The 17,816-nt window shown below is 48.0% G+C and overlaps 1 protein-coding gene across 1 annotated transcript in view; it reads left to right on the forward strand.

Moving 5' to 3' along the window:
* npc1l1 (NPC1-like 1) overlaps positions 1-17,816 on the forward strand; it is an 80,015-nt gene that overhangs the window by 19,551 nt on the left and 42,648 nt on the right. Inside the window, exons 3-8 of the mRNA XM_059963401.1 lie at positions 2,426-3,957; positions 6,672-6,772; positions 8,539-8,711; positions 11,130-11,258; positions 13,889-14,071; positions 15,024-15,138. Of these exons, the coding sequence (XP_059819384.1) occupies positions 2,426-3,957; positions 6,672-6,772; positions 8,539-8,711; positions 11,130-11,258; positions 13,889-14,071; positions 15,024-15,138 (2,233 nt within the window). The remainder of the gene's footprint in view (positions 1-2,425; positions 3,958-6,671; positions 6,773-8,538; positions 8,712-11,129; positions 11,259-13,888; positions 14,072-15,023; positions 15,139-17,816) is intronic.

The following is a 17,816-nucleotide window of genomic DNA, read 5'->3' on the forward strand; positions in this document are numbered from 1 at the left end:
ACTGTTCCTGAACCTGGTGGTGTGGGACCTGATGGTTGAGAGGTAATAACTGTTCCTGAACCTAGTGGTGTGGGACCTGATGGTTGAGGGGTAATAACTGTTCCTGGACCTGATGGTCGAGGGGTAATAACTGCACCTGAACCTGGTGGTGTGGGACCTGATGGTTGAGGGGTATTAACTGTTCCTGAACCTGCTGGTGTGGGACCTGATGGTTGAGGGGGTAATAACTGTTCCTGAACCTGGTGGTGTGGGATCTGATGGTTGAGGGGTAATAACTGTACCTGAACCTGGTGGTGTGGGACCTGATGGTTGAGAGGTAATAACTGTTCCTGAACCTGGTGGTGTGGGACCTGATGGTTGAGGGGTAATAACTGTACCTGAACCTGGTGGTGTGGGACCTGATGGTTGAGGGGGTAATAACTGTTCCTGAACCTGGTGGTGTGGGACCTGATGGTTGAGGGGTAATAACTGTACCTGAACCTGGTGGTGTGGGACCTGATGGTTGTGGGGTAATAACTGTTCCTGAACCTGGTGGTGTGGGACCTGATGGTTGAGGGGTAATAACTGTTCCTGGACCTGGTGTTCGAGGGGTAATAACTGCACCTGAACCTGGTGGTGTGGGACCTGATGGTTGAGGGGTACTAACTGTACCTGAACCTGGTGGTGTGGGACCTGATGGTTGTGGGGTAATAACTGTTCCTGAACCTGGTGGTGTGGGACCTGATGGTTGAGGGGTAATAACTGTTCCTGAACCTGGTGGTGTGGGGACCTGATGTTTGAGGGGTAATAATTGTACCTGAACCTGGTGGTGTGGGACCTGATGGTTGAGGGGTAATAACTGTTCCTGAACCTGGTGGTGTGGGACCTGATGGTTGAGAGGTAATAACTGTTCCTGAACCTAGTGGTGTGGGACCTGATGGTTGAGAGGTAATAACTGTTCCTGGACCTGGTGTTCGAGGGGTAATAACTGCACCTGAACCTGGTGGTGTGGGACCTGATGGTTGAGGGGTATTAACTGTTCCTGAACCTAGTGGTGTGGGACCTGATGGTTGAGGGGGTAATAACTGTTCCTGAACACGGTGGTGTGGGACCTGATGCTTGAGGGGTAATAACTGTTCCTGAACCTAGTGGTGTGGGACCTTATGGTTGAGGGGTACTAACTGTACCTGAACCTGGTGGTGTGGGACCTGATGGTTGAGGGGTATTAACTGTTCCTGAACCTGGTGGTGTGGGACCTGATGGTTGAGGGGTAATAACTGTTCCTGAACATGGTGGTGTGGGACCTGATGCTTGAGGGGTAATAACTGTTCCTGAACACGGTGGTGTGGGACCTGATGCTTGAGGGGTTATAACTGTTCCTGAACCTAGTGGTGTGGGACCTGATGGTTGAGGGGTAATAACTGTTCCTGAACCTGGTGGTGTGGGACCTGATGCTTGAGGGGTAATAACTGTACCTGAACCTGGTGGTGTGGGACCTGATGGTTGAGGGGTAATAACTGTTCCTGAACCTGGTGGTGTGGGGACCTGATGGTTGAGGGGTAATAACTGTACCTGAACCTGGTGGTGTGGGACCTGATGGTTGAGGGGTAATAACTGTTCCTGAACGTGGTGGTGTGGGACCTGATGGTTGAGGGGTAATAACTGTTCCTGAACCTGGTGGTGTGGGACCTGATGGTTGAGGGGTAATAACTGTTCCTGAACCTGGTGGTGTGGGACCTGATGGCTGAGGGATAATAACTGTTCCTGAACCTGGTGGTGTTGGACCTGATGGTTGAGGGGGTAATAACTGTTCCTGAACCTGGTGGTGTGGGGACCTGATGGTTGAGGGGTAATAACTGTACCTGAACCTGGTGGTGTGGGACCTGATGGTTGAGGGGGTAATAACTGTTCCTGAACCTGGTGGTATGGGACCTGATGGTTGAGGGGTAATAACTGTTCCTAAACCTGGTAGTGTGGGACCCAAGGCTCATGTACCTCTTTGCTAATGGTAGCAGCGAGAAGAGGGTATGGCTGTATGTGGTGGGAGGTCTTGGAAGGGACATGAACTTGGCAGGGTTGGCCGGCATTTAATTGTCCAATGATGGTGATCTGCAAAATGGCCAAAGGTCCAATTGAATATTCACTTTGGCAAGGGGCAGGTTCCTGAAATCGGATGGTGGTCACCTGGTGGAGAATGGGATAATGGTTGGTGGAGAACCTGTTGTCAAAGGGTTTCAGCAGGCCAGGCTACCTCTATGAAGAGTTTGGGGCAGAAGTCTAGCAGCCACTTGCCCTTGGGTTAAGCCCTGATGAAGGGTCTAGGCCTGGAATATGGACTGTATTTCCCTCCATAGATGCTGCCTGATTTGCTGAATTCCTCCAGCATTATCTATGCTTTGATCAAAATTTGAGAGTTTCACTTGTCTGAGAGTCTGTTCCTCTCCAGCAGGCCAACGGCAGCACCATTCACCAGGCCGGGTACTGTTCCTTCAGCGAGGACTGCGGCAAGAACCCGGAGGTGGGCAACAACCTTCTCCCGGCCAGGGTGCCCTGTGTGTATAACGGGCCGGCCCTCCACTTGACAGGAAATCACCTGTCCATGCTGAAGCAGGTCTGCCCCATGCTCTACACCGGGAGCTCTACCCGGGCGTGCTGTAACGTCAAGCAGCTGAAGATGTTGGAGAAGAGCCTGTCCCTCTCCAAGGCGCTGCTGGTCCGCTGCCCGTCGTGCGTACAGAACTTCATCAACCTTCACTGCCAGAATACCTGCAGCCCCAACCAAAGCCTCCACATTAATGTCACCAGGACCTTCATGGCCAACGAGACGGGGCCGCCGCGCCTGGCGGTGCTCGAGTACCGGTGCTTCTACCAGCGGCAGTTCGCGGACGGGACCTTCGACTCGTGCAAGAACGTGCGGATCCCGGCCACCGGCGGCTACGCCATCTCGCCCATGTGTGGCAAGTACGGCGCGGCGCTCTGCACCACCCAGCGCTGGCTCAACTTCCAGGGAGACTCCGGCAACGGGCTGGCCCCCTTCGACATCGACTTCGTGCTGGTGGCCGCCGACGAGGCGGGGCCCGGCGGCGGCTTCGTGCCCTACGGCGGCCACTTCTGGAGGTGCAACGAGTCCACGGCCAGCGACGGCCAGGCGTGCTCCTGCCAAGACTGCCCAGCCTCCTGCCCACCCATCCCGACCCCGCCGCCGACCCCCGTCCCCTGGGAGATCGGAAGCCTCCCCGGCTCCTTGGTGGTCTGCATCGCCCTCTTCTGCGCGCTGACCGCCCTCTTCGCGGTCTTCCTGACTGTCCGCTGGGCGCTGAGGAGCCGGCTGGCGGGCAAGGCTTCCCCGGCGGCCCCGGGCGACGGGGACTGCGCCTACAAGGTCAGTCAGGTCACCCAAGGGTGGGTGGCCAACGCCTTCAGGCGCTGGGGAACGGCGGTGGCGCGACACCCGCTGCCGGTCATCGGCGCCTCGGTGGTCGTCGTGGCGGTGCTCTCGGCCGGCCTGACCTACATCACGCTGACCACCGACCCGGTGCAGCTCTGGTCGGCACCCAACAGCCGCGCCCGGCGGGAGAAAGACTTCCACGATGCCAACTTCGGCCCCTTCTTCCGCACCAATCAGATCATCATCACCGTGAGCAACCGCTCGGCCTACACCTACGAGTCGGTGCTGTTCGGCAAAAACAGGTTCTCGGGCATCTTCTCCAAGGACATCCTCTTGGAACTGCTGGACTTCCAGACCAGGCTGCAGAACATCGAGGTGTGGTCCGAAAAGGCCCAGAGGAACATCAGCCTCAAGGACTTCTGCTTTGCCCCGCTCAACCCTTACTCACCGCGCTCCACCGACTGTGCCGTAAACAGCCTCCTCCAGTACTTCCAGAACAACAGGAGCAGGATCAACGCCGTGGCCCTGCAGAGCATAGCCGGGAAGAACGGCACCGTGGACTGGCGGGACCATTTCCTCTACTGTGTGAAGTAGGTAATTGGGTCGCCGCCGGCGGGAGAGGCATCTGGAGAGGAAGTCACAGCTGGGGAATGGGTCACAGCTGGATTGGGAACAGATGGGGAGAGGGTCACAACTGGAGTAGGACACATCTGGAGAGGAAGTCACAGCTGGATGGGGAACAGGTGGGAAGAGGGTCACAACTGGAAAATGAAACAGCTGGATGGGGAACAGTTGGGGAGAGGGTCACAACTGGAGAATGAAACAGCTGGATGGGGAACAGTTGGGGAGAGGGTCACAACTGGAGAATGAAACAGCTGGATGGGGAACAGTTGGGGAGAGGGTCACAACTGGAGTAGGGCACATCTGGAGAGGAAGTCACAGCTGGGGAATGGATCACAGCTGGATGGGGAACAGATGGGGAGAGGGTCACAACTGGAGAATGAAACAGCTGGATGGGGAACAGTTGGGGAGAGGGTCACAACTGGAGAATGAAACAGCTGGATGGGGAACAGTTGGGGAGAGGGTCACAACTGGAGTAGGGCACATCTGGAGAGGAAGTCACAGCTGGGGAATGGATCACAGCTGGATGGGGAACAGATGGGGAGAGGGTCACAACTGGAGTAGGGCACATCTGGAGAGGAAGTCACAACTGGAGAATGAAACACAGCTGGATGGGGAACAGATGGGCAAAGGGTCATGGCTGGAAGGGGTTAAAGCTGGAGGGTGTGTCAGAACTGGAGTAGGGCACATCTGGAGAATGAAACACATCTGGATTGGCGGGAAGCTGGTGCGTAGGGCACAGCAGGGGAAGGGCATTGCAGTTGATGGGATGCCCAGAAAGTGAGAACAGGACACAATGGCTTGAGGTGGGGAACATGTGGAGAGTAGGGCTCTCTACCCTTTCCTTGGTCCCCCCCTCAAATCAGCTGATGAAAGTGCAAAGGTCAGGCATTTTTCCTGTTCTTTCAAGTCTGGCTCTTGTCAGGAGCTGCCCAGTAAGGCCCCCTTCTGTCTTCTCGGCATTTACCCAATTCCTGTTTGGACACCCCTACTACCACTCACCCTCAGAGGGTGCAACCTGGACATCATTCCCCCTTCTTCCAGCCTGTAAGTCTGTTCCCATCAATTGCAAACGCATCTGCTGGTGTTAAAACTTCCCTAGGCTGTTTTTGTTCCAAACACAACCACCCATTCCAACAGGGACAAAACCTTTCATTCCCTGTCCTGTTTACCGCCTGGGCACGGTTTTGGTGTCTGACCCGGTGCTGTGGTAATTGCATTATTATTCTCACATTTGCCAAGGTACAGTGGAGCAACTTTGTTTGCATGTTATCTATACGGCCTACCTTAAACCGGTGAGGTGGTACAAAGGGGAAAGCCAAAAGAAAATGCAGAATATTGTGGAAATACAAGAGATTCTGTAGATGCTGGAAATCTTGATCAACACAGTTTCTATAGCTAGGGTGCCTAAGACTTTTGCACAGTACTGTAGTAATTTCATGTATTGCACTGTACTGCTGCTGCAAAGGGAAACCAATTTCATGACATTTGCGTGACGATAAACCTGATTCTGATATGAGTCTCTATTGTGGACTGAGAGTGGGAAGGGGAACAGGGAGAGAGGAGTCATGGTTGGGGAAAGGGGAGGGGAGATGGGAGGGAGTGGGAAACACCAGGGAGACATTCTATAGTGATCAAGAAACCAATTGTTTGGAACCAAATGACCTTGCCTGGTGACTCAGGGCTGGGTGTGTCTGCACCCACGCTAATCCCCACCTCTGGCACTCCTCTGCCACCTGCCCCACACCCCTCCCGCCGCACTCCACCCTTGCTTTTCCCAATACCCTTTACTCCCGCCAGATTTACAAACTCACTTTCTGCTCCATATTGATAGGTACAGTACTCAGGCACCCTACATATATATACAGTATGTTCCCAAGACTTTCACACAGTACTGTATAAAATGCTGGAGGAACTCAGCAGGTCAGGCAGCATCCATAGAGAGAAGTGAACAGTGGCATTCTGCACCAAAACATCCTGATGAAGGGTCTTGGCCTGAAATGAGCCCTGTCCATTTCCCTCCTCAGATGCTGCCAGCATTTTGTAGTTGGTACAGAATATAGTGTTAGATTTGCAGTTCACATCTTGCTCCGCCTTTGTTAATAACTTCATTCACCTCAACCCCGAACTGATTCCACAAATTATAGACTCGCTTTCGGATCATGTTCTCAATATAATCTATTCAGTCATTATTTATCCATTTTGTATTTGCATATTTGTCTACTTTTGCACTTTGCCAGTCATCGATTCTGTTGTATTTCTTTGTTCTACTGTGAATGCCCAGAGTAGAATGAATCTCAGGATAGTATGTGGTGACATACACTTACAGTATTTTGATAATAAATTTACTTTGAGCTTCGAAATCTCAGCTGCTTACTTCACTTCCTATCCCCACCCACCCATAGTTGGACTTCATTCCCCTCCATAGATGCTACCTGACCTGCTGGGTTCCTCCAGCACTTTGTGTTGCTTTGCTCAAGATTTCCAGCATCTGCACGATTTCTAGTGTTTCTACATTCTGTTTTCTTTTTTAGCTACTACTTTGAGGTGCTTGTGTATGGCGTGATCTGTTAGGATGGCAAGCAAACGGAAGCTTTTGACTGTACATGTGACCACACTGAGAGGTACCAATTCTCTTTTGGCTCCCTGGCTGCAGTGAGTGAGAATGTCTTTCTTTCTGCAGCTCCCCTCTGTCATTCAAGGACAATACGGAGATGGGAATGAGCTGCATGGCTGATTATGGTGCACCCGTCTTTCCATTCTTGGCTGTTGGTGGATACTCAGGTAAGATTTTCAATGGTCTCTTTTGCCTTGGGTTCAGTCAGCATGAAAGCAGGCCCCTTAGCCCATCAAACCCGTGCTGACCATTAAACACCAGTTTCATGAGACGATGAGGCAGGTTACGGGGAGAACTCAGGAGAATGGGGAAGAAGGGAGTCATAAATAAACCGTGATGGAATGACGGAATAGACTCGAGGGGCTGAATGGCCTAATTCTGCTTCTGCTGTCTTTTGGTCTTACTATTTAATCTGTCCCTCAATTACTTCAAATCTCTGTGCTTCAATTTGAGATACTCTGCTAAGGGAAATGGGTACCTCTGTCTCAGCCCCGTATTACTTTATTCGCCCTAGTTAAGATCCCACTAAACTTCCTCTCCAAAGCTGACATCGAGCCTTCTTTGGAGGTTCTCTGTAAACCCGTGAGCTTTACACAGGCCCCAGGTATATGGGTCCTATTGCCCCTTTGCAGGTCCTGACTACAGGTAGTCCACAATTCCCACCTGGAAACATACCCCTGTTACTTCAGCATTGCAGAGTCAGAGCTGAGACTTCCCTCCCTGGTCACAGCGTTTCAGCATTTTCATTACAGCGGCTGAACGTGACCTTCGCAAGAACAGCCAGAGCAAGCCTCGCCAGTGACGCCAGATCGCATTAATGAATTACAAAAAATGATCAATATGTTCAGGAAACTTGTAGTTCTGTGGGGGGAAAAAAGTAGCTGAGGAATGTGGAGAGGAGAGGGGACTAGCTGGAAATGAGAAATGGATGCCAGGATCTAATAAAACCATAAAACATAGGAGCAGAATTAGGCAAACACAAGGAAATCTGCAGATGCTGGAAATTCAAGCAACACACACAAAATGTTGGTGGAATGCAGCAGGCCAGGCAGCATCTATCGGAAGAAGTACAGTCAACATTTCGGGCCGAGACACTTTGTCAGGACTAACTGAAAGGAGAGATAGTAGAATCTTTTATCTTTCAGTTAGTCCTGACAAAGGGTCTCAGCCCAAAACGTCGACTGTGCTTCTTCCTATAGATGCTGCCTGGCCTGCTGTGTTCCACCAGCATTTTGTGCGTGTAGCAGAGTTAGGCAATTAGTCAGTCTGTCACAGCTGATTTATCGTTCCCTCGGTCCCATCCTTCTGCCTTCTCCCCATACAGCGCCACGGTGGCGTAGCGGTTAGCGCTATCCTATTGGAGCATGGAGTGTCGGAGTTCAGAGTTCAATGCCTGCGCCATCCCTGTGATCGTGCGGGTTTCCTCCGAGTGTTCCAGTTTCCTCCCACAGTCCAAAGACCGGTTAGTAGGTTAATCAACCATTGTAAATTTTCCTGTGATTAGGCTAGTGGGTTGCTAGGTGTGACTTGTTGGGCCGGAGGGCCGGTTTGGTGTTGTATCTCTAAATATATAAATAAACGACCTTTGTCACCCTGACTAATCAAAAACCTATCACCCTCTGCTTTAAATATACCCAATGGGTTGGCCACAGCCGTCTGTGGCAATGAGTTCCACAAGTTCACCACCAAGAAATTGCTCCTCAACCTTATTAAAGCTACTCCCCAGAATAATGGATTTACTTCCAGGGTTAATTCCCACTCAGAAACTGCCCTTCCACTGATTTAACAAAGCCTGGAAGATCCCGGGGGATTTTGCTCAGTTTACCTGGCACGTAACTTCCCATTCAGGTTATCCCCTTGAAACGTTCAGCCTCTGGCTTCTGGGACAGCGTTAAGGTCACTCTACTTTAACCTTTGCTTTGTCGTCTAACAGGTGAAGATTTCTCCCAAGCCCAAGCACTCATCATGACATTCTCTCTAAACAGCTACAGTCGCGATGATCCCAGATTCGAATTTGCATTGCTCTGGGAGAAAGAATACTTAAAAATTCTACAACAGTACAAGCAGAACAAATCCATCAGTTTCAACTTTGTCTACATGTCAGAGGTATGGTGTCTCCAAAATCTCAACCCTGTCAAATTCTTTTAAGTTCAAGTTTATTGTCATTTAACCCTACACATGTATACAGCTAAACGAAACTAAGTTCCTGGGGAGCCAAGGTGTGACCTACTATACGAGCACAACAACCTTACTCTCAACACGGACAAGACTAAAGAGATGATTGTGGACTTTAGGAAAGTACAGGCTGACCACTCACCACTGCATAATACTGCATATTCTCCGTAGAGAGAGTCAGGAGCACCAGGTTTCTTGGACTGATCTCACCTGGTCCCTCAACACCTCCTCTGTAGTCAGGAGGTACAACATACAGCACATAAAATAGTATTAACATGAATGAATGATCTTTATAGTCATTATACATAGGTACAATGAAACTCTGTTTGGCTTCCTCTCAGGAAATCAAACAAAGCGGTAGATAAAAACAAGACAGTAATAGAAAAACAGTATTAAATAGATAAGTAGCAGAAAATAAGTTGCAGCAGCACCAGAATATCACAGTAATGCACAAAGTGCCGTCGGTGTGAGTATTTGAGTCCTTGTGTGTGCTCACAGTTTCAGTCATTGTTCTGTGGGAGTGGTGCGATGGAGGCCACAGCTCTGGGGTAGAAGTTGTTCCTCAGTCTATTTGTTCGGGCTTTTAGTGTCCTGAACCTTTTGCTGGATGGCAGCGGGTCAGACAGGGAGTGGCCGGGCTATGTGGTGTCTCTGGTTATGCTGATTGCATTATACATTATACTTTAATACATTATAACATAATACACTAACAGATTAAAAAAAGTATTCTGTAGATGTTTTCTCTAGCACCGGAGGCTGAGGGGAGATCTGGCTGAGGTTTATAAGATAATGAGAGGCATGGATAGAGTAGATGGAGTATCTGTTTCCAAGGGTTGAAATGTCTAAAACCTGGACATGTGCTTCGAAAGAAAGAAGGGGGTAGGTTCAAGGGGGATGTGAGGGGTATGTTTTTTACTCAGAGAGTGATGGATGCCTGGAATGTACTGCCTCGTATGGTGGAAGAGGCAAACACATCAGAGGCTTTTAAGAGATGTTTGGATAGGCACATGGATGTGAGGAAGATGGAGGGATATGGACATGGTGTAGGTAGGAGGGATTAGTGTTTGGGTCTTTTTGATTTGCTTTTTAGCTGGTTCAGCACAGCATTGTGGGCTGAATGGCCTGTTCCTGTGCTGTTCTCTTCTATGTTCTCTCTACAATTTGACACAAAGCGTATATACGATATATAGTTAAATGTGGTAATTGAGTCCTGCTAAAGTCACTCAGATATTTTATAAGTACAAACTGTTTATTCAAAGCACCCGGGGCTTACTGTTAGTCGTTCAAACAGGCACAGACAGTCTGTGATTGTTCCTGCCCAATCCACCAACAAACTCACAACTCCCCTTACAGAAGAGAGGTAGTGTTCAGATACCCCTTCACATACCAAGCTGGAGTCAGACTTAATCTATTGCTTGACAGTAACGAGAGACAAATTACAGAATAGGTATAGTAGACAGAACATACACAGAACAGGCTGTTCTTATCTCTGTGCATGTCTGCACAAAGAAACAAAGACCTTGAAACACTGTCTAACTCCCAGGAGAAATATGGCTCAGCATAGCTTAATGCATCTGTTGATCATCAGCAGTTTCTTTCAGAAGAAAAGGCTGCTATTGTTTAACTAATGTGTTAAGCCTTTTACATACTTTATCAGAACCTCTTGACCATGTCCTTATGCATTGAGTTGCTGCCACATGATAGGCTGATTTGATATTTGCATTAACGAGCAGGTGTACAGATGTACCTAATAAAGTGGCCAGTATAACACTCTCTTCACTCACTCTGCGGATGCATTGACCGTCCTGAGGTGACGCTCCTCTGTAAGACCTGAATAGAAGTGTGGTTTGGGCTTGTTTGCTTTAAAAGTAGTGGATATGGCCTGGTCCGACATGGGTAAAGCACGCCCACATGAAATGTTGTTGCAGGAAAGCAGCATCCATCATCAGGGACCCCCACTGCCCGGGACTCAGGGATAGTTATCACCTCTCAACCATCTGGCCCTTAGACCAAAGGGGATAACTTCACATGCCCCATCTTTGAAATGTTCCCACAACCTATGGACTCACGTTCAAGGATGCTTCATCTCGTGTTCTTGATACTGATTGTTTGCTTGCTTGTTTTTATTTATTTATTTATTTATTATTTCCTTTTGTATTTGCACAGTTTGTCTCTAGTACGTAGGTTGAACGCCCAAGTTGGTGCGGACTTCCACTCATTTCTGTTATGGTTATTATTTCATGGATTCGTTAAGTGTGCCCACAAGAAACGGAATCTCAGGGCTGTATATGATGATATATATATGTACCTTGATAATAACTTTGAACTTTGTTTCCTCTTGTGTTGTAGCGCTCCCTGGAAGATGAGATCAACAGAACCACAGCACAAGATATTCCAATTTTTGCCATCAGTTACCTGGTTATATTTATTTACATTGCCTTGGCCCTTGGGGAGTATTCCAGCTGGAGGACTATTATGGTATGTAACTTTGTAACTTGCTACTACACTTGTTTGATCACATTTTTCACTGAACCTTTCTGAAAGTTTAAGTGAATGGCCAGGTGGAGTTACATCTCTATGAAAGGAGGTGTAAGGTGCTCCTTCCCTCCACTAGCCTGCAGGTCGCCCTTGGGCAAGGGTGGTTAGCCCCCCCCCCCCCCCGATTAGGGTCACATGAAGCCATGGGAAGCAGGTGGTGGATGGTCGTACGAGCAGCCGGTGCAGATCATAAGTCCTGGTTATGTGACCACTGACGCCAGGCAGACAATCTCTGAAGAGTATTGATAATGGCTGGGGTCACCCATCTTGTAAAGACACTGCCCAGAAGAAGGCAATGGCAAATCACTTCTGTAGAAAAATTTACCAAGACAATCCTGGTCATGGAAAGACCATGATCGCCCACTTCATATGACATGGTGCATAATGATGATATCATATGATATGGCACATAATGATGATGTCATGTGACGGCACATAATGAACGGACAAGTGGAACATTACAGCACTGTACAGGCCCTCAGCCCATGATGTTGTGCCAGTCAATAAACCTGTATGCTAAAATCAATCTAGCCCTTCCCTCCTGCATAGTCCACATGTGCCTGTCATCCACGTGCTAATCTAGGATTCGTAAATGCTTGATTATACCCACCTTTACCACCCTCCATTTTTAAGAACATAGAAGCACCAGAACAGCTAAAAAGCAAACCAAAAACACTAATCCCTCTTACCTACACAATGTCCATCTTCCTCACATCCATGTACCTAAGAGCTTCTCCCCTGTCATAACTACCTCTACCACCACCCTAGTTCCACGCACCCACTACTCACTGTGGGGAGAAAAAACTTTGACACCAACCTCACCCCAATTGATTGGATCCTGAGTGGTTTTGAGAGGGTGGATGTGGGGTGAATGTTATGAGAGAATTGGGGACTAGAGGTCACTGATTGAAAAGAGTTGGCGTACCATCATCAGGGAACCCATCCACCCAGATCACGCTCTCTTCTCGCTGCTGCAATCAAGGTGGAGGTACAGGAGCCTCAGGACTAACACCCCCAGGTTCAGGAACAGTTATTATTCCTCAACTATCAGCCTCCTGAACCAAAGGGGATAACTTCACTTGCCCCATCATTGAAATGCTCCTATAACATAAGGACTCACTTTCAAGATTGCTTCACCTCATGTTCTCAATATTTATTGCTTATTTATTATTATTATTTCCTTTTTGTATTTGCTGAGTGTTGTCTTCTGCACTCTGGTTGAAGGCCCTAGTTGGGTGCTCTTTCATTGATTCTGTTATGGTTATTATTCTATAAATTTATGGAGTATACCTGCAAGAAAATGGATCTCAGGGTTGCATATGGTGACATATATGTACATTGATAATAAATTTATGTTAACTTTGAAACATTTTATAGAAAACTACAGCACAGAAACAGGCCCTTTGGCCCATTAAGTCCATGCCAAAATATCAATCTGCCTGCTCCCATCGACCTGCACCTGGACCATAGCCCTCCATAGCTCTACCATCCATATACTTATACAAAACTTCCCTTAAATGTTCAAATCAAACCCCCATCCACCACTTCCACTGGCAGCTCGTTCCACATTCTCACCACCCTCTGAGTGAAAAAGTTCCCCCTCATGTTCCCCTTAAACATTTCCCCTTTCACCTTTAATCCATGTCTGTACTTGTCTCAGGCAGCCTCAGTGGAAAAAGCTTGCTTGCGTTTACCCTATCTATACCCCTATCAAGTCTCCCCTCAATTCTCCTGTGCACCATTTCCCTATCACTCAGGCTCCCAAGTCCTTGTTCACATCCTTGATCTCCGGAATCAGAGTCATGTTTATCACTGACATATGTTGTGAATTTTGTTAATTTGCAGAGCAGTAAAAATGATATACTGCAATAAGAAACATGTATCTGAAAATTAAATTAATAGTGAAAAAAGAAAACAAGAAGTAGTGGTGTTCACGGGTTCAGTGTCCATTCAGAAATCTGATGGCTGTTGGCAAGAAGCTGTTCCTGAATCATTGAGTGTGTGTCTTCAGGCTCCTGTACCTCCTCCCTGATGGTAGCAATGAGAGCAAGGCATGACCTGGGTGGTGGGGGTCCTTAATGATGGATGCCACCTTTTCTTGAGGCATCACTCTTTGAAGATGACCTGGATGCTGGAGAGGCTGGTGCCCATGATGGAGCTGACTGTGTTTACAAATTTCTGCAGCTTTTTCCGGTCCTGAGCAGTAGCACCCCCCACCCCCTCCACTGCCCATACCAGACGGTGATGCAACCAGTTAGAATGCTCTCCACGGTATATCTATAGGAATTTGCAAGTGTCTTTGGTGACATACCAAATCTCCTCAAACTCCTCATGAAATATAGCCACTGGTGTGCCTTCTTTGTAACTGCATCGAATTGTTGGGACCCGAATAGATCCTCCGAGATATTGACACCCAGGAACTTGAAATTGCTCCCTCTATCCACTTCTGATCCCTCGACGAGGACTGGTGTGTGTTGTGGACAGACGTGACAATGTAGTAAAAGAAGGACCAATGAAAGATATGAAAAAGTACTGACTTGATATTTTTTCCGGACTCTCTTTATCCACAGATCGACTCAAAGATTACGCTCGGGTTGGGCGGAATTCTTGTGGTGTTGGGAGCTGTCCTCTCGTCCATGGGCTTTTACGCTTATATTGGAGTTCCCTCCTCCCTCATCGTTCTGGAGGTGGTTCCCTTTCTAGTGCTTGCTGTGGGTGCAGACAATATATTCATCCTCGTTCTCCAGTATCAGGTCAGCTACGGTTTCAGATTCAGATTGGCATGTACATTGAAACATACAGTGAAATGTGTTAACAACCAGCATGGCTAAGGGTGTGCTGGAGGCAGCCCGCAAGTGTTACCACGCGTTGCATTGGCAGCGTAGTGTGTCCACCTTGTTCAGTGGCAATCAGGTTGATTGTTGCTGTCCTGCACGATGTGAAATTTATTGTCTTGCCGCAGCGGAACAGTGCAAATGCATCAAATTGTAAACATGGGAGAATCTGCAGGTGTAGGAAATCCAAAGAAACACACACACAAAGTGCTGGAGGAACTCAGCAGGTCAGGCAGCATCTATGGAGGGGAATAAACAGTTAATGTTTTGGGCTGAGCCCCTTCTTCAAGACTGGAAAGGGTAGAATGCCAGAATAAAAAGGTGCGGAGAGAGGATGGAGGACGGCTAGAAGGTAAGGGACTGGGGAGGAAGGAATCTGATCGGAGAGGAGAGTGGACCATAGAAGAAAGGGAAGGAGGAAGGGACCCAGATGGAAAGCGATAGGCAGGTGAGAAGTGGTAAAGGGAATAGAAGAGGAGGAAAGAAAATATTTTTACTGGAAGGAACAATCGATATTCATAACTTCAGATTGGAGGCTACCAGACAGAGTATTAGATGCTGCTCCTCCACCCGGAGGGTGCCCTCATCTTCACACAAGAGCAGGCCATGGACCGACATGTTGGAATGGGAATAGGGATTAAAATGTTCGGCCACCAGGAAGTGTTCATCGAAGCCATCAAATTACTGTAAGTGAAAGGAATAAGCAGTGTAAATGGACGGTGGTGTCATGCGTTCATGGGCCTTTGAGAATTCTGATGGGGAAGGAGCTCTTCCTGAATTGTCGAGGGGGAGTCTCCTGCTTGGGGCCCCTGAACAGTTCTGGGCACCTTGCCGCTGACAGGGTGCTTACTGACTGTGACCTTCTCTTCAGAGGGACGAGAGGAGAGCAGAAGAACGTCGGGAGGAACAGATCGGCCGTGTGCTGAGCGAAGTGGCTCCCAGCATGCTTCTCTGCAGCTTCTCCGAGTCCATCTGCTTCTTCCTTGGTAAGAGTTGCATTTTGTTTTGCTTCTTCGCCGCACAATGCTCAGACACTGTGAGATTAGAATTTCCCCCAGGTGTTCCTCCTGCAGCAATGAAGGCCCCAGCACAGACCAGTCCAAGTTAAAGAAGTTTATTGTCACGTGTGCTGATTGTTCTCTGGATCCCATGCAGCATAAAAAAACACAATAAGCATGTGAGGGCAGGACTGACCATGGATATTGCATCCTAGCTGTCCTATACACAAACCTGGGCAGCAGGATATAGACAGTGAGCTGGTTGCCCGCATCGCAAGCTCCCCCTCTCGACACATCTGATGAATCCAAAGGAATAGTGGAGACCGATGCAGTTTGGTACTAGCGGTGTCATGGAAGTTGCCAGTTAGCGTTGAATTCAATGTATGACTGCCTTAGGACTTTTCCCTCAGAGTTTACTCCCGAAGCCTTCTCCATGAATGGGTATAGCTACAAGGCAGCGGAGGTTTCAGATCAGAGTTTTCCTTCTCCTCGATGAGCAGCCAACCATGGCTGATGAGCCCAATCTGCCTGAAGCAACTGGTTTTAAGGCGCCCCTTTGCCCCTTCTCCTGTCAGTAGAAACGGTTCCACTGGGCTTAGTAGCTAAGCCACACGTGAAGGCCAGGAGCTGGACTTGGTCGTCAGAGGCTATTTTGACATGTACGCTATTGGGAGCTTTAATAGGTAGTGGGAGCTTGTCCCCCATTACCACCCCCAGCTGTAACAACCTTAAGGAACCATAATAAGCATAAAGAACACAATAAATACAAATCTAAATGCAGTTCTATAAACATAATGTAGAAGTGACTGAGTGTGGTGCTATAAACGTAAGATTAGCTTATACACATATGTATGTTGTGTGGCAGGGTGAGAATGAAAGGGTTAATATATGAGGAGACTTCATTGTCTCTGGCCTGTACACAATGGAGTTTAGAAGGATGAGGGAAGGATGGTATTGAAACCTACCAAATATTGAAAGATCAAGGATACCTGACCTTTTTTATACCATGGACTCCTACCATTAACCCCTGGCACAGACGGAGTGGACACGGAGAGGATGTAATGATATTGGTTTATTATTGTCACATGTACTGAGATAGCTAGTCTTGCAAACTGTTCCTACAGATCAGAACATTGCGTTGAGGTAGAACAATAACAAAGCAGAATAAAGTCCGTAAGCTACCCAAAGAGTGCAGCACAGGTAAACAATAACAAGGTAGATCGTGAGGCTAAGAATCTATCTTAACACACAAGAAGTCTGGTGAGGAGTCTAACAACAGTGGGGCAGAGCTGTCCTTGAACCTGGTGGTAATGTGCTTTCAGTGTTTTGGATCTTCTGCCTGATGGGAAAGGGTAGAAGAGAAAACATCCAGGGGAGTTGGGATCTTTGATTATGCTGGCTGATTCAGGGGCAGCAAGAAGCATGGAGAGAGTCCGTGGCTTCTGTAATGTGCTGAGCTGCATCCACAACTCTCTGCAGTTTCTTACGGTCACGGGCAGAGCAGAGGCCGTACCAAGCCCAGAGAAGGTGCCCGAGTAGTGGGATCGGGAGGGGTGAATGTGAAAACTCCACACAGAAAGCATCAGAGGTCAGGATCGAACCTTTGCCATCTACATAACATGACTTGACTTGACCCTCTGCCTTAGCTCAGCTGTTGTCGAAGCCCTCACCCACCGCTGTAATACCTCCACATTTGGTGATTCCAGCACTCCTTTGCTGGACCCCATTAATTTTATATTGGAAAATCTTCTGTCCGTGTGTTCAAAGTTCAAAGTAAAGAGTGTGTTGCCTCTTATTCAGCCATCACCACCACAGCATCCCGCTTAAGTGAAGCCTGAAGTTTCAGATTATTCTCCAGCTTTTTAAATCCCTCAATGGTTTTGCCCCTCCCTGTCTCTGTAACCTCCTCCTGCTCTGTTGCCTCCAAAGTACCTATACTTCCAATTCTGGTCAACTGACCCCCCCCCCCCCCCATTCCCTCAAGTTTAAAAGTTCTTCTCAAATTTTAGCTTTCCAATCCATCCCTGAACATCTGTCACTTAGTCTTTCTTAAAGCTTTCGAGTAAGGCTTTGCTTCAGACCCATTTCCTCTTCTCTAACGCGTGATCTCCTTCAGTTCGATTCTGATTGGAGCCAGGTTTATTATCACTGAGATACGCTGTGAAATTTTGATGTTTTGTGGCAGCAGACCATTGCAATTCATTTAAAAAATGACCGCAATATACAAGGAGAAATATTTTTTAAAAAAGTAGTTCGAAAAAGAGCAAATGGTGAGGTAGTGTTCACGGGTTAGAAATCTGATGGCACAGGAGGAGAAGCCAAGTCATTGAGTGCGTGTATCAAGCTCCTTCCACATTTCACACATCAGAATCGGGTTTAATATCACCGGCGTATGTTGTGAAGTATGTTGTTAACTGTGCGGTAGCAGTACATGCCGCACAATTTATCAGTACATGATAAATATAGAAAAAAATGTGAATTACAGTTAGTGAGCATATATAAATAGTTAAGTAATTGTGCAAACAATAGAAAATAAAAAACAGTAGTGAGGTAGTGTTCATCGATTTGATGTCTATTCTGAAGTCGGATGGCAGAGGGGAAGAAGCTGTTCCTGAATCACTGAGTGTGTGCCTTCAGGCTTCTGTACCTCCTTCCTGATGGTAACA

Source organism: Hypanus sabinus, chromosome 1 (assembly GCF_030144855.1).
Source record: "Hypanus sabinus isolate sHypSab1 chromosome 1, sHypSab1.hap1, whole genome shotgun sequence".
In the NCBI taxonomy this organism is placed as follows: domain Eukaryota; kingdom Metazoa; phylum Chordata; class Chondrichthyes; order Myliobatiformes; family Dasyatidae; genus Hypanus; species Hypanus sabinus.